General features: G+C 41.4%; 1 protein-coding gene across 1 annotated transcript; it reads left to right on the top strand.

The window, feature by feature from the left end:
• The first annotated feature begins 9,637 nt into the window (after positions 1-9,637).
• Positions 9,638-11,926, top strand: LOC138902944 (uncharacterized). Its single transcript, XM_070190847.1, has 5 exons — positions 9,638-9,850; positions 9,947-10,447; positions 10,556-10,816; positions 10,870-11,040; positions 11,678-11,926. Exons 1-5 carry the CDS (start codon positions 9,638-9,640, stop codon positions 11,924-11,926), a joined length of 1,395 nt encoding a protein of 464 aa, XP_070046948.1.
• The last annotated feature ends 3,243 nt before the right edge of the window (positions 11,927-15,169 follow it).

Here is a 15,169-nt window from a genome sequence, read left to right as displayed (position 1 = left end):
TGAAAACCTTAGTTTTAAGTGTTCATCAGTGCTGATTTATTTTGAATTCCACGGCCGCGGTCATTTTTTCCGCGGTCTTCGATAGGGTATGTGGCTGCGTACAAACTTACGTGGTCCGCGATACCCTAGCTTCAAGGCACTGATGGTTATTTAGAATTCGCGGCCGCGGTCACTTTTGTGCAGTCCGCGATTGGTCTTTCGCGGCCGTACCCAATTTTTTATGGTCCGCGCGTTTGAACTTCAGAGACTCTATCATTTGCCTTCATGGCCGCGTTCATTTTTATGAGGTCCGTGATTGGTCTTTCGCGGATGCACTCATTTTTGTGCGGTCCGCAGTTGATCAAGTTCAGAGAGCTAGTAGTCTGAGCCTAGCCTTTTCGCGGCCACGTTCACTTCTACGTGGTCTGCGATGGGCAGTTCGCGGCCTCACTGATTTTTGTACAGTCTGCGATGCCCTGTTCTGAGAAGCATTGTTTTTTATTTCATCTATACTGCTTTAACACATGATTGAACCCCAATTCTAACTGTCTTTCACTACTTTTATGTTGCAGAAAATTGTGCGTTCTCGTGGGAGAGGAGACACTTCAAAGGGGAGGGCAGAATCCTCCCGAGGCCGGGGTAAAGGAAAAGCAAACCTTACCCTTAGCAGCCTAAAGGGTAGTAGGCAAAAAGGCTACCCACGTTAGACCTTCTGCCGACTCCTCGGACACAAGTGAATACCTCACATCCCGAGAGACTTCTGAGGGGGAATCTTCACAACAACAACCGGAGGCTCAATCAAAACCATTCCGATTGGTCAATGAACCTACCTCCTCTTTTGGGTCGTCTGATGGCTCAGAGGGAGGTAGTGAGGCATCGGAGCCATCTTCCTCACCTGCTACAATAGCTGCCTCAACAGCTACCCCAATAAATATTTATGATGATAAAGAGGTCCCGGATGACGGGAGAGGGGGTGATACTAATGTGGGAGGTTTGGCCAGGTCAAGGAAGCCTGAGGTATAGGCGGATCGATTCGTGAGTGAGAAGGCCTATGCAAAATTCTTGGAATGGTGGCCCCAAAAGTCGCTCACACTTGAGCGACAGTTCAAAACAAGAGACCTTCTTCCCCACAATCCAAATGTCCTAAAACAATTTAAGGAGAGAAAAGGGTGAAAGTACTTCACCGGCAAAGTGGTGGATGCAAATAAGTACCTTGTCAAGGAGTTCTATGCAAATATTGCCCACATCAAAAAGGGTACCACTGTGACAAAGGTCAGAAACTTGAAGATCCGGTTTGATGGCCATACTCTAAACTCATATGCCAGATTTGAGGATGTGGAGGCAGTGCAGTACTTGAAGAAGCTCGTCCATGGCTAGCGGAGGTATTAGCTATTCCAGGGACAACACTAGCATGGCTCACAGATGGAGTCCCAATAGTCAGAAACACCCTTAGTTTTGAAGCTAAAGGGTGGTCCACATTTGTGTGCAGTCGGCTTGACCCTTGCCAGCATGAAAATGTCCTCTCACTCACCCGGGCAATCTTGATAGCTTCAATCATGGCGGGGTATCAAATTAATGTGGGGAACCTAATGTCCTACCATATCTCCAAGGCGGTTGGCAAAGAAGAAAGATCCTATCCCTACCCCAACTTCATCACTAAGTATCCAGAAGACCAAGGGGTAGAAAATAAGCATTTTGATACGAAGATGAGGCCTAAAAAGCCTTTCTCCTCGTATATCCTCCAAGGAGCGGACAACCCTAAAGCCAAGGGTAAGCCACTACCTCCACTGGCAGTCTGAAGAGCCAAGGGTAGTGGCCACCGGGTCAGAGCCTTCCACAGCAGAAGGTTCTTCAGCTGCCATGCCTCCTCCTTCCTCCGGGCCATCCATCACAATGCCATTATCTGTGCCTTTATCTTCCACCTACCCTCAGACTACACTGCGGGTTTCACAAATAGTATCCAGCCTCAACAACTGGATGCAAGCAGCTACCACAAAACTGACTATCCTATCCAGTGCAGTAATAGCACAGTCAGCACCAGCATAGCTTTAGGTACATCCATCAGTGGAGGATTCATTGAAGGAGCTTCTGGGAAACTAGAAGAAGCTTTTGGACAACCAGAAGAAGATCCTGGAGACTTTGGAAGCACATGGTAAGGTTATCAAGGATATGGGCAAGCAGGTGAAGAAGATGAGGAAGATTCAGGCCTCAAAGGAGTCAGTGGAGATGCTGAAAAAGGAGGTAGAGAAGATTGCCTCTACTGGAGATATCCCATTGGACCTGCTCAGGGAGGAGACAGCCTCAGCAGCACAGGCAGTAGAGCATGAGGCATCAGATGCAGTAGCTGACCAGTCTGAGGAACTGGCTGCCACTACACATATTGCTGAGGAGATGATCCAGATGCTCAGAAACCTCGTGGTCCCCCAGTCAGAGGATGTGGAAATCCAGTTAGAGGACATGGAGGGAGCTGATGATCCTATGCAGTCTGAGGACCCCACTCATGTTCCTGACCCGATGCAGACAGAGACCACGTAGGGAGTTCTCTTTACTCTCTAACCTTTCCCTAATCTTAGTTTGATATTAGCATTGAGGACAATGCTATTTTTTTTATTTGGGAGGGGGGAGGGGGAGGGGTCCATTTTGATTTGATTTGTGATGACATTTGGTATGTAATAACTATGATACTATTTTTTTTAATCTTTATTTACCGTTATTTTCACTTTTGGTATGTATATAATTTTACCATTCGATGTATATATTCATTTCCATTATATATATATATATATATATATATATATATATATATATTCGTTTACTCCATTTTGTACATATTCAGTTTACTTTCCGTAGTTTACTTCATAACTTCTTTCGTTATCTTTCCTTAATAGTTTAGCTTCTTATTTCCTCTAGTAGCTTCTTTTTAAGTTTTTAGCTTCTTTTTACATTTTGTGTGAAAAATAAGCCTTTGGTTTTCTTAATGCCACGGTTCTTTCCAAAGGTGGATGTTGTGTGAGCCGGGTGGCTCTTCCCAATGATGGATGGCGTGACAACCTTCTTAAGGGATCGAGTCTGTTTTCTTTTTGTTTTGGTGGATATAGTAGTAGTAATGAATAAAAGTGTCTCAAGCAGGCTTCACTTGGTACTAACACATTTACCTTCGACTTCATGGTTAGATACAAATTTATTGACAAAGATTAGCTCTAGTTGTGACCTCTAGACTCTTGAGTTGACTAAAACAATCATCTAGTGATTTCCTTGAGCCATTTGTGATTTTCAATCTTAGCTAGAGTTATTGTGGACCCTCGACTCTGTTCTCTTTAACAATCCAGCAGCTTGAGAGGTGAGGTATTGAATTGCAAGTCTAAGTCCCATGCCAATAAGTCCAGAACTTGCCCTGAATATTTGTCTAGGCGAAATTCTAAGTGTAGCTCGACTTGAGAAATGATTGTGGGCTCTCCTTGGTCCAATTTGAACTTTGAAAGCTTCCATAGCCTACCAATATGATATCTCTAGTCAACCCCTTTGAGCCTAAGTCTTTTTCATTCAATAGCCACATTACAAGCCTTTATCTGTTCCATAATGACCCTCTCTTGGCACCCAATCTTTCCTTAGCATTCATGATGAACAATTGGCAAAAACATAAGTTTAGGGGAGAGACGAGGAATTTGAAAGTGATAAAAGGTTCAAATAAGAAAAAGAATTGATGAAAAGGAAAGGCAAAGAAAAGGAAGAAAAGCCAAAAAGAAATACGTCAAAAAGAAAGTGAAGGTTGAAGGGATTCAAAGAACGCAATGATGAAAGGCATGGAATGATGAGAAAAGGAGAAAAATGATTGTCATGAGTAAGAAAGAGTGACGGTGTGTCTCTCTAGTTCCCCTAAGGAAAGAAAATGACTCAAAGAGTCAAGAAAGTATGAGCCGAAATAAGAAAATGGAGTGCTTAAGGAAAGATGAAACCATTATAGTTCGATAAGTCCTACCTTGATCCAAAAGCCTTCATTACATCCCATTAAATCCCTATATGATTTCAAGTTGAGTGAGCTTACATTAGTGGTGATTTACATAAGAGGCAAGCTTATGGTACTTAGAGCCGGACTTGTGGCATTCTTTTGAGAGTGATGAGCGCACTTCTTCACAATTCTTGTTTTGAGTGGTACATTCTAAAAAGTGAGATTTGCTCATAGAGAGTAGAGGAGGAGGAGGATTTTGGGATCCACAATGACCTACGTGATAGAGCGAGCTTCCTTGATGAATTGAGTCAACTCTTGATGCTCTAGTATCACATTAGAACTATAGTACTCAAAAGGTCATAACATGATGTTGTTGATAATTCATTTGTGTTGAGGGTAATTGTTAGTCCCAATTGATGCTTGATGGAGTCACCTTAGACCAGCTGAAATATCCTTTTCTTTTTCTTGTAGAGGTAGGAATTACCCTATTTGCTCGAGGACAAGCAAAAGCTTAAGTTTGGGGGAGTTGATAAGTAGGGATTTTAACCTATTATTTACTTTTTTTTACTTGTGTTTAGGGCCAAAAATGCGTGAAGGTATTCCCGAAAATTAATGTAACATGCTTGCTTGCAGGGATTGTTCCAAATGAGCCAAAAGAATCATAATCAACTCATAAAGGAGTCAAAACTTGAACAAAAATCAAGACTGGGCCAAAAGATGTGAAACACGGACCGCCCAAATATTGTGCGGCTGCGAAAGCTACAACGCGGTCGCGAACACTATTTTGAGGTCCGCGGAAGGAAGATTCAAAGAAATGGATTTTTGGGCCAAAACATGAACGCGGACCACGTCAGAAAGGTGCGGCCACGAAAGTACTTGCGTGGCCGCGATTGGAATTATGCGGACCGCAGTTGATGAGGTTCAGAGAGCTTACATTTTAAGCAAAAATAAGAAGTGCGGTCCGCGTCAAGATTATGCGGCCGCGAAAGTCTCCTACGCGCCCGCGATGGAAATTACGCGGCCGCTAAAGCAAGAGTGCGGCCGCGGTCAGAATTACGCGGCCGCGTAACCTCCGCAGGGGTATTTTTGTCCGAAAATTTTAGCTTAGTATAAATAGAACTTTTTGTCATTTTTAGAAAGGGTGGTGTATTTGCTGAGCACGTGAGATGGCTGGAACTTCCCTTTTGGGAAATTTTGTATTACATTCACCTTATAACATTATATTTTCATCTTTTAATCTAGTATTATAAATTTTATCTTCTTTTCATCTTTGATTTCTGCTATTTCTATGAGTAGCTAGACCCATAGCTAGGGTTGTCACCCAACCCTAGTGTGGGTATTTAATGGGTACTGAATTTTAGGGGTTGAATGTTTATGGGTTAGTGATATTTAGCCTAGTTCTTGCTAGAATTGTAGAATTAGTAGTTGCAAATACTGATTCATGCCTTTATGATTTAGTCTCTTCTTGAGAAAGATGGACTAAGTTTAGGAAAACTAGGCTAATAAGAAATTGGGGTAAACTCAAGAAATTGATAGCCCCAATTAAAGGGTTAAACCTAGAGATAGTAATACCCGACTTGAGCTAATATCACGTGACTTGCATGAATACCCATTTGGACTTGAGAAGGCCAAATTGGGCAAAATCACTCAAACTATCGAGAGGTATAGAGCGAGTACTTGGGTGTGATAGTTATATTACGACCCTAAATTAATCAAGCTTGCCCTAGATTCTTGCTACCCGTTAGATATCCACCTAGGCGGAAGTCACTACCCTAGTCCTTTTCAAACACTTGAAAACCAACAGCAAAAATATTGTACTTAGCTTTAATCATTGTATACAATAGAATAGAATTAGAAGTAGAATCAAAACCAAAATATGTGGAAGCGTAATTAGGAACAAAACACGCATCTAGACTTAGATATAAACCTAATTCCAAATCAATTAACTCCATGTGGATTCGATCCCGACCTTGTTGGGTAAAACTGTATTGACCATCCTCGCTAATCAATAGTAGTGCAAGCCTGGACCCGATCAGTGTAGCCAATTTGGAGAACTTTTGTAATTCTCTTATTATTATAGTGGAGCTTTTTAGATCTTTGTGATCACGTGATTTTACCTTCGATTTGAAGGGTTTTCCACATTAAAATTTAATATTGTTTATATTTTCGGATTTGCCTCTTCCTCGACATAACAATAATAATATTTTTAATGAGATATTATTGAACATAGAACCTTGCTATTTGCGATGGTGTTCCTTTGTTTAAAGGTGATCACGTTTGCTGCCAAAAGACAAAATCTTGAGAAGCATTCTTCATGTGATTGATAAGCTAAATAGAAAATCCAATCTTGTTCACACTCGTGTTTGTACCAAATATCAGTTTGACAGCAATATAATGAGGTTTAACTGAACAGGTAGTTTAGTAACATATGAGCAGTGGTGGCAAATGGATTAAAATAAAATTATTCATTCATATTATTCAACGATTAACTCATTTTCTATCCAATTAAATATGAATGGGTCGAATATTTTATCTATTTTTTGCATTATCATTTTCGACTCGTTCATATTCGACCCGACCCGACCCGACCCGATCCGACCCTCTTGTTTGCCACCCCTACACATGACTGAATTATTAAGCTTGTACTTTGGACTTTATGCTATGAATTGCCTACCATCTCTCCGAAAATTATTTAGGTAGAAAGCTAGCAAAGTGGTCCAGCCACAAATTGCCATCCCTTAAATGGTGTTTTTAATTTATATTTTTCCATTGCTCCACGTTTATTAGTTGCCTACCCTTAACTTCCTACTCTTTTGGCATTCCATATGTAAGTTAGAATATGCGTCAATCCATCTCCTTTTGGACCTGTTCGGTAGCTTGTTCTATGATGACAAAAGGATTTCTAGCTAGTTCGTTGTGAGAGCGATAGCACTAAATGTGCATTGCTTCCTTTTCGCACTTCCATTTTCGTAAGAACTGAAAATTAGGGAGTTGTAAAAAATTTAAATTTACTCCCATCTTTCTTGTGGAATTAATCGGTCGAGGTTAATCCTATATAAGTCGGGCCTCTCCACACACTGATTGAATGCAAATATCTCACTAGTCGAGTTTAAGCCTCTCCTTTAGAGAGTACTTCATATTGGCTAATATTCAGCTTAATGTATTCGATTTGAGATGAAAGTGCGCGAATTGGAGCGAAAATGGGAAGAAAAGGCAAAATGGCCCAGTTGAGCGCCACAGGCAGCTGGGGCGCTACCTGTGGCGCACAAAACAGAATGCTGAAAAGTTTAGCGCCAGGGCCAGCGCCCCACACTGCCCTGGACGCTCAAAACATGAACATATCCTATTTCGACCGGGACTCGATTATTTCGACCCCAAGATGCCCCCAACTCATATAAAAGCCAACATAAACCTATTTTGAGGAGGAGGACGTGACTTTGAGAGAGAAACAAAAGTACGAAACACTCGGGAGCATGGATTTGATCAATTCTTCCATTCTTCTTCTAGTATTCATTGATTTTATGTTTTAAAATATTATTTTTTATGATTGTATGAACATGAGTGGCTAAGAACCCTATTGTTCTGGGGTCATGTGTGCTACATGAATGTTGACGTTTGAAGTTTAAATTGACGAGTTTGATTTTATCATATTGGGTTATTTATTATTTATAATTATTTTGATGAGTAGCTAACAGTGAAATACTATCTACGAATCTAGAGTTAAATTCGAAAGTGAGAATTTTAGATTGCATATAGAATTAAAATAGAGTAAGTTCTTGAACCCGGGCATCGGAAAAACAGATTCGCAATTAGGATAGAAATATACCTAATTGCCTTACTTGGTTGAAATATAAGAAGTATAAATGCATTCTTGTTAGTCTTAATTCCATAGGCATATAAGCATTAAGTTAGCTTGCATAGGTGAGTAAGAACTCGACAGATTCTTATGAGTAATATCAACCTTGTCAATCAACAATCCAGATAAATCAATTAGTTATTTTAACCCAAGAACGCAACATGATTGTTAGCTAGCCTATGACCCCGGAATATCCTCTCCTACTTATTTTTATTCGCAATTGCTTAAGTATTGTGGTTGATTTCGATTTATTTCATTGCTTGATAGTTTCTTAGGTAGTAAATTAGTCATTTACACATTTTGTGAGAAATCTCTTGAATCGATAAGTTATTTGAGTTTGAACCAGTCAAAAGTTAATCATAAGTCTTCGTGGGACGATACTCTACTCACTACTCTATTACTTGACGACCACGTATACTTGCGTGAGTGTGTTTGGTCACAACAAGTTTTTGACGACGTTTCTAGGGACTTAGAAATTAGCTACTTGTCTGAGTTAAGCTTTTATTAGTTATTTGTTCAAGTTTTAATTTTCAGTTTGCCTTGTTTGTATTAACGCAGACTCTTCTATTGAATGCGGAGGAGTAGAAGCGCAAACAACCTCCTTCCTCTTGATCCTGAAATTGAATGAACACTTCACAAAGTGAGGAAGTAAGTCGAAGCTAGAACTAGAACACAAATAGAGTTGGACATTGTAGTTCAACCACAACCAATAGAGATGGCAGGTAATGAAGAGCATCCGGTGATAGAAGCTGCAAGGCCCAATCTTGCTAATATGACTCAGGCTTTTGTGAAGCCTGATATCACGGGTCACTTTGAACTCAAACAGTACATGGTACAGCTGATTCAGTCCACAGGGCAATATGTGGGTCTATCTCATGAAGACCCGCAAAGGCATATTCAGAACATCCTGGAAATTACGGGCACTTACAATTATCCGAACGTTTCCAAGGACTATATCTAGATGACATTGTTCCCCTTTTCACTGCTGGGGGAAGCTAAGGAATGGTTGCAAAAGGAGCCCACGAACTCAATCCACACTTGGGATGATCTAGCAAGGAAGTTCTTAATAAAGTTTTTCCCCACTAAGAAGACAAAGTCGTTGAGGAGCCAGATTCTTGGGTTCCAACAACGGGATGGCGAGACTCTTCGTCAAGCTTGGGAAAGATACAAGAAGCTACTCAGAGACTACCCCATCATTGTCAGACTGATGAGGTATTGGGTCATACTTTTGTTGATGGGCTAGACGAGACACCAAAGATGAATCTTGACTCAGCTTGTAAAAAAAAAAAAAAAAAATTGCGAGGCGGTATAGTGAAATCCAGCTCCTGCTAAACAACTTCACTGCTAATGATCATAATTGGCAAGGAGATGGGGAATCACGTAGAGCAATTAAATAGAAAACAGTCGGTGTAATTGAGTTTGATGACTTCTCAGCCATGAGAGCAGATATAGCAAAATTGGCAAATCATATAAATAGAATGACAATGCACCAAACACAACAGATGCAACATGTACAACAGATGTCTACTTACTGCGAATTATGTGGTGACAGTCACACGAGTGACATGTGCCCCACGAATCCTGAATCTATTAACTATGTAGGGCAACAGAGCAGAGGTCCGATGAATCAGCATGCACAATATGGGAACACTTACAATCCAAATTGGAAGAATCATCCTAACTTCTCCTGGGGTGGAAATCAGCCGACTTAGAATCATTATAGGCCCCAAGAAAATTTTAATCAACCTCATAAGCCACCCGAGCAAGTAGAGGAGAGCACGAATGACTTGTTGAAGAAGTTGTTGAGTGACAATCAACAACTCAGGACCGATTTTAGAAATCTTGAGAGACAAATGGGGCAGTTAGCATCAAATCAAAATACTAGACCTGCAGGCGCTCTTCCCACTGATACAGAGAAGAACCCTCAAGTTAATGCAGTTACACTCAGAAACGGGAGGGAATTAGAAGAAGTGCCAAAAAAGAGAAAGGACAAGCCTATACTTGAGGGGGAGTTGATTCCTAAAGCAAAACATGAGTCAAAGAAAGATGACGCAAGTTCAGATCCAGTGAATGCTGCAAGGCCTCCTCCACCATTCCCCTAAAGATTGCAGAAAAAGAATGATGATCGCATGTTCAACAAATTTCTCTCTATGTTGAGCTAGGTTTATTTGAATATTCCATTGGTGGATGTACTTCGCGAAATTCCAAAGTATGCTAAGTACATCAAAGATGTAGTAGATCACAAGAGGAGATTGACTGAATTCGAGACAGTCGCACTTACAGAGGAGTGCACTTCAAGGGTCCAAAACAAGCTTCCTCAAAATCTTAAGGATCCTGACAGCTTCACCATCCCTGTGTGGATTGGTAATATCGATGTGGGTTGTGCTCTTTATGATTTAGGGGCGAGCATAAATTTGATGCCCTTGTCCTTGTTCAAGCAATTGGGTCTAGGAACTCCAAGACCAACCACTGTGATGTTACAACTGGCGGACAGATCCATAGCCTACTCTGAAGGAGTGATTGAAGATGTGTTACTGCAAATTGGAAAATTCATCTTCCCAGCGGACTTCATTATCCTAGATTATGAGGCTGATCAACAAGTTCCAATCATATTCGGACGACCTCTCTTGGATATAGGTGATGTGATTATTAAAATGAGAGAGGTAAAAATTATTATGAGGGTGGACAACGAGGAAATAGTTTTTAACGTCTAGAAGGCAATCCAACTTCCCTGCCATTATGAGAAGCTCTCTATGATATATGTTGTGGAGGTGGATGAGCAACTTATCGACACGAGTGTATATATAGACGATTCTCTAGAGAAAGCACTCATGTTGTTCGATATCTTGGAGATTGATGACGAGGTTGAAGGGATGATGCATATACTAGATGCATCATGTGCTTACATGCAGGGATTAAACCCCTTTGAGCCCCTAAATAGGCCAAGTGGGCCTCCTCCAAAGCCGCCGATTGAAGAAGCTCCAAAATTGGAACTTAAACCTTGCCCTCTGACCTTCAATATGCTTATTTGGGTGGTTCTAACACTTTACCTGTTATTGTTTCTTCTTACTTGTCTAAATTGCAGGAAGAAAAGTTGTTGAGAGTTCTACATGAGCACAAGCGAGCAATTGGGTGGACAATGTTTGGCATTAGAGGCATTAGTAAAGCTTTCTGCATGTATAAAATCCTCATGGAGGAAGGGCACAAGTCAAGTATAGAGCAACAACGCCCCCTAAATGCAATCATGAAAGAGATGGTAATAAAAGAAGTGATTAAGTGGCTTGACGCAGGTATTGTATTTCCAATATCTGATACCAAATGGGTAAGCCCCGTCCAATGTGTTCCTAAGAAGGGGGGATGACTGTAGTGGTTAATGAAAATAATGACCTGATTCCCACAAGAACTGTGACTGGGTGGAGAATTTGCATAGATTATAGAAAATTAAACAATGCCACCCGAAAGGACTACTTTCCCCTCCCCTTTATTGATCAAATGCTTGATAGATTAGCCGGACAGGAATTCTACTATTTCCTAGATGGCTATTCGGGGTATAATTAGATTTCTATAGCCCATAGGACCAAGAAAAAACTACATTTACGTGTCCATATGGCACGTATGCGTTTAAGAGAATGTCCTTTGGTCTCTATAATGCACCTGCGAATTTTCAAAGGTATATGATGGCTATTTTTACTGACATGGTTGAACGATTTGTAGAAGTGTTCATGGATGACTTTTCTATTTTGGGGTGTTTTTTTGATAATTATTTAATGAACCTTGATAAAGTGCTTGCTAGGTGTGAAGAGACAAACTTGGTGCTAAACTGGAAAAAGTACCATTTCATGTTACGAGAAGGTATAGTCTTGGGGCACAAAGTGTCCAAAAATGGTTTGCAGGTGGACAAAGCAAAGGTGGAGGCGATTGAAATATTGCCCCCACAGACGTCCGTCAAGAGCATTCGCAGTTTCTTGGGCTATGCAGGTTTTTATCGTCGTTTCATTAAAGATTTTTCAAAACTTTCTTCTCCTCTGTGCAGGCTTCTTGAGAAAGATATCCCCTTCAAGTTTGATGATGCATGTCAGAAAGCATTTGAGGAGCTGAAGGGAAGATTGGTGATTGCGCCAATTATCATTGCCTCGGATTAGGCGCAGCCATTTAAGTTGATGTGCGATGCGAATAACATAGAAATTGGAGCTGTTCTGGGGCAGATGAGGGAGAAAATATTTCACTCCATTTATTACGCGAGCAAAACTCTCAATCCATCCCAGATGAACTACATTGTTACTGAAAAATAGTTGCTTGCAGTGGTGTGGGCGTTTGACAAGTTCAGATCCTATCTAGTGGGAACCAAAGTCATCGTCTACACAGATCACTCAGCTATAAGGTACTTGTTTGAAAAGAGAAACACCAAGCCGAGACTAATTCGATAGGTTCTCCTCTTGCAAGAATTTGACTTGGAGATCCGAGATAAAAAAGGAACAGAGAATCAAGTGGTTGATCACTTGTCCAGATTAAAAAATCAGAACCATGTGGCTGAGCGAGGTTCGATTAAGGAGACATTTCTGGATGAGCAGTTATTGGCAATCACCTCAAGTGAAGCCCCGTAGTTTGCAGACTACGTGAATTTTATTGCAAGTGGGCTGACACTGCCAGAATTGACACCCGATAATAGAAGAGGGTTTCTACATGTTGTGAGGCTCTACATGTGGGGATGAGTCATTCATATATAAGTAGTGCACAGATCAGTTGGTACGAAGGTGTGTCGCTGAGGGGGAGATGAATGCAATATTGCATGACTGTCATGCTTCACCATATGGAGGTCATCACGGTGGGGATAGAACCACCCAAAAAGTACTGCAATCAGGTTTCTATTGGACAAAATTGTTAAGGATGCGCACGCCTTTGTTAAAAAGTGTGACAGGTGCCAAAGAACCGGAGCAATCACGAAGAAGCACGAGATGCCTTTGCAAAATATTCTGGCAGTAGAGCTCTTTGATGTTTGGGGGATTGATTTCATGGGACTGTTCCCATACTCTAATAGTCACAAGTATATCTTGGTGGTGGTCAACTATGTGTCTAAGTGGGTTGAGGCCATTGCCCTTCCTACTAATGACGCAAAGGTGGTGGTAAACTTTGTCCCTGAGGGGGAGATGAATGCAATATTGCATAACTGTCATGCTTCTCTATATGGAGGTCATCACGGTGGGGATAGAACCACCCAAAAAGTACTGCAATTGGGTTTTTATTGGACAAAATTGTTTAAGGATGCGCACGCCTTTGTTAAAAAGTGTGACAGGTGCCAAAGAACCGGAGCAATCACGAAGAAACACGAGATGCCTTTGCAAAATATTCTGGCAGTAGAGCTCTTTAATGTTTGGGGGATTGATTTCATGGGACCGTTCCCATACTCTAATGGTCACAAGTACATCTTGGTGGTGGTCAACTATATGTCTAAGTGGGTTGAGGCCATTGCCCTTCCTACTAATAACGCAAAGGTAGTGGTAAACTTTGTCCCTGAGGGGGAGATGAATGCAATATTGCATGACTGTCATGCTTCTCCATATGGAGGTCATCACGGTGGGGATAGAACCACCCAAAAAGTACTGCAATCGGGTTTTTATTGGACAAAATTGTTTAAGGATGCGCACGCCTTTGTTAAAAAGTGTGACAGGTGCCAAAGAACTGGAGTAATCACGAAGAAGCACGAGATGCCTTTGCAAAATATTCTGGCAGTAGAGCTCTTTGATGTTTGGGGGATTGATTTCATGGGACCGTTCCCATACTCTAATGGTCACAAGTACATCTTGGTGGCGGTCGACTATGTGTCTAAGTGGGTTGAGGCCATTGCCCTTCCTACTAATGACGCAAAGGTAGTGGTAAACTTTGTAAAGAAGCACATCTCCACATGCTTTGGGACTCTAAGAGTGTTGATAAGTGACGGAGGAACTCACTTCTATAACAAATTGTTGAATAATGTTCTAGCAAATTATGGAGTTAAGCACAAGGTTGCCACCGCCTATCACCCCCAAACGAGTGGTCAAGTGGAAGTGTCAAACAGAGAGGTGAAGCAGATTCTGGAGAAAACGGTAAGTGGAAATAGGAAGGATTGGGCCGAAAAGCTGGACGACGCATTATGGGCATATCGAACTGCATACAAGACCCCTATAGGTACTTCTCCGTATAAGTTGGTTTATGGGAAGGCGTTCCACTTGCCCATCGAGCTTCAACACAAAACCTATTGGGCTATTACAAAGCTAAATATGGATATGGACTTAGCCGGCGATAAGAGGTTGTTACAACTCAACGAGCTTGATGAGTTTCGATTGCACGCGTACGAAAATGCCAAATTGTATAAAGACAAGCACATCCATCATCACGAGTTTGAGCCAGGTCAAGAAGTTCTCTTGTTTAATTCGAGGTTGAAGCTTTTCCCCGGAAAGCTTAAGTCTCGATGGGCAGGTCCTTTCATTGTGGTAAGTGTGAGGACTCATGGAGCGATGGAATTGCGTGATACGAGCTCAAGTGATACCTTCTTGGTAAATGGGCAGCGAGTAAAACATAAGTGGGGTGGTGACATTGCACATCACAAGACCTCGGTGGACTTGGCTGATGCTTGAAAACATGTTGAGTCGTGTCGCGACGTTAAATTAGACGCTTATTGGGAGGCAATCTAATTTTTAATGCTTTCGTAGCTTAACTTTTTGTTTTCTTTTAGTGAGAGTAGACTAGTTATTTTTGTTGTTTTCTTTGTAGTTATAGAAATCATAGGCGGAAATGGGGTGGAGAGTGTATAATATATGTATTGAATGCTCGGGTTAAGGGTTGCTTATATTTTAATTAAAAAAATGCGAACGAGCGCCCAGGCCAGTGCCCCACGCTGCCTGGGGCACAATTTACAGAAACATCACAACCCCCAGCGCCAAGCCCAGCGTGGGGCGCTGTGCTGGGGGGCCAGGTAAGGTGGAAATTTTTTTTTTTTAATTATCATTTTTTTTATAATTTTTTTAAGTTAATCTGACCCATATAACCCGACCCAACTACCCATATACACACACATAATCACCTATACCAATTACCTAAACCATTCTCCCAACCAAATTAAATTGAATCTAACCCAAAACCCCACCCCCTCTCTCTCACATGATGCCCCTCCCCCTCCCCCCTCCCCCGCGCTGCTCTTCTCTCTTCTGCCCTCTTTGTCTCTCACGTTCTCAAAGTCCTCAAAAATTTGTTGTTCGCTTTCTTCTCAAGACTAAAAGGTATGTTCCGCATCCCCTTGTCATGACCTCCATTCTCAAAAGACCCCCAATCCTCTAGGTCTCCTTAACATATTTTATTGTTATGGTGGGTAGTCCTATTGTGCACGAAATTAGTTGTCAATATTGGTT

The sequence above is a fragment of the Nicotiana tomentosiformis genome, chromosome 12 (assembly GCF_000390325.3).
Source record: "Nicotiana tomentosiformis chromosome 12, ASM39032v3, whole genome shotgun sequence".
In the NCBI taxonomy this organism is placed as follows: domain Eukaryota; kingdom Viridiplantae; phylum Streptophyta; class Magnoliopsida; order Solanales; family Solanaceae; genus Nicotiana; species Nicotiana tomentosiformis.
The sequence above is the reverse complement of the archived record's forward strand: the minus strand, read 5'-3'. Positions and strand labels throughout refer to the sequence as shown.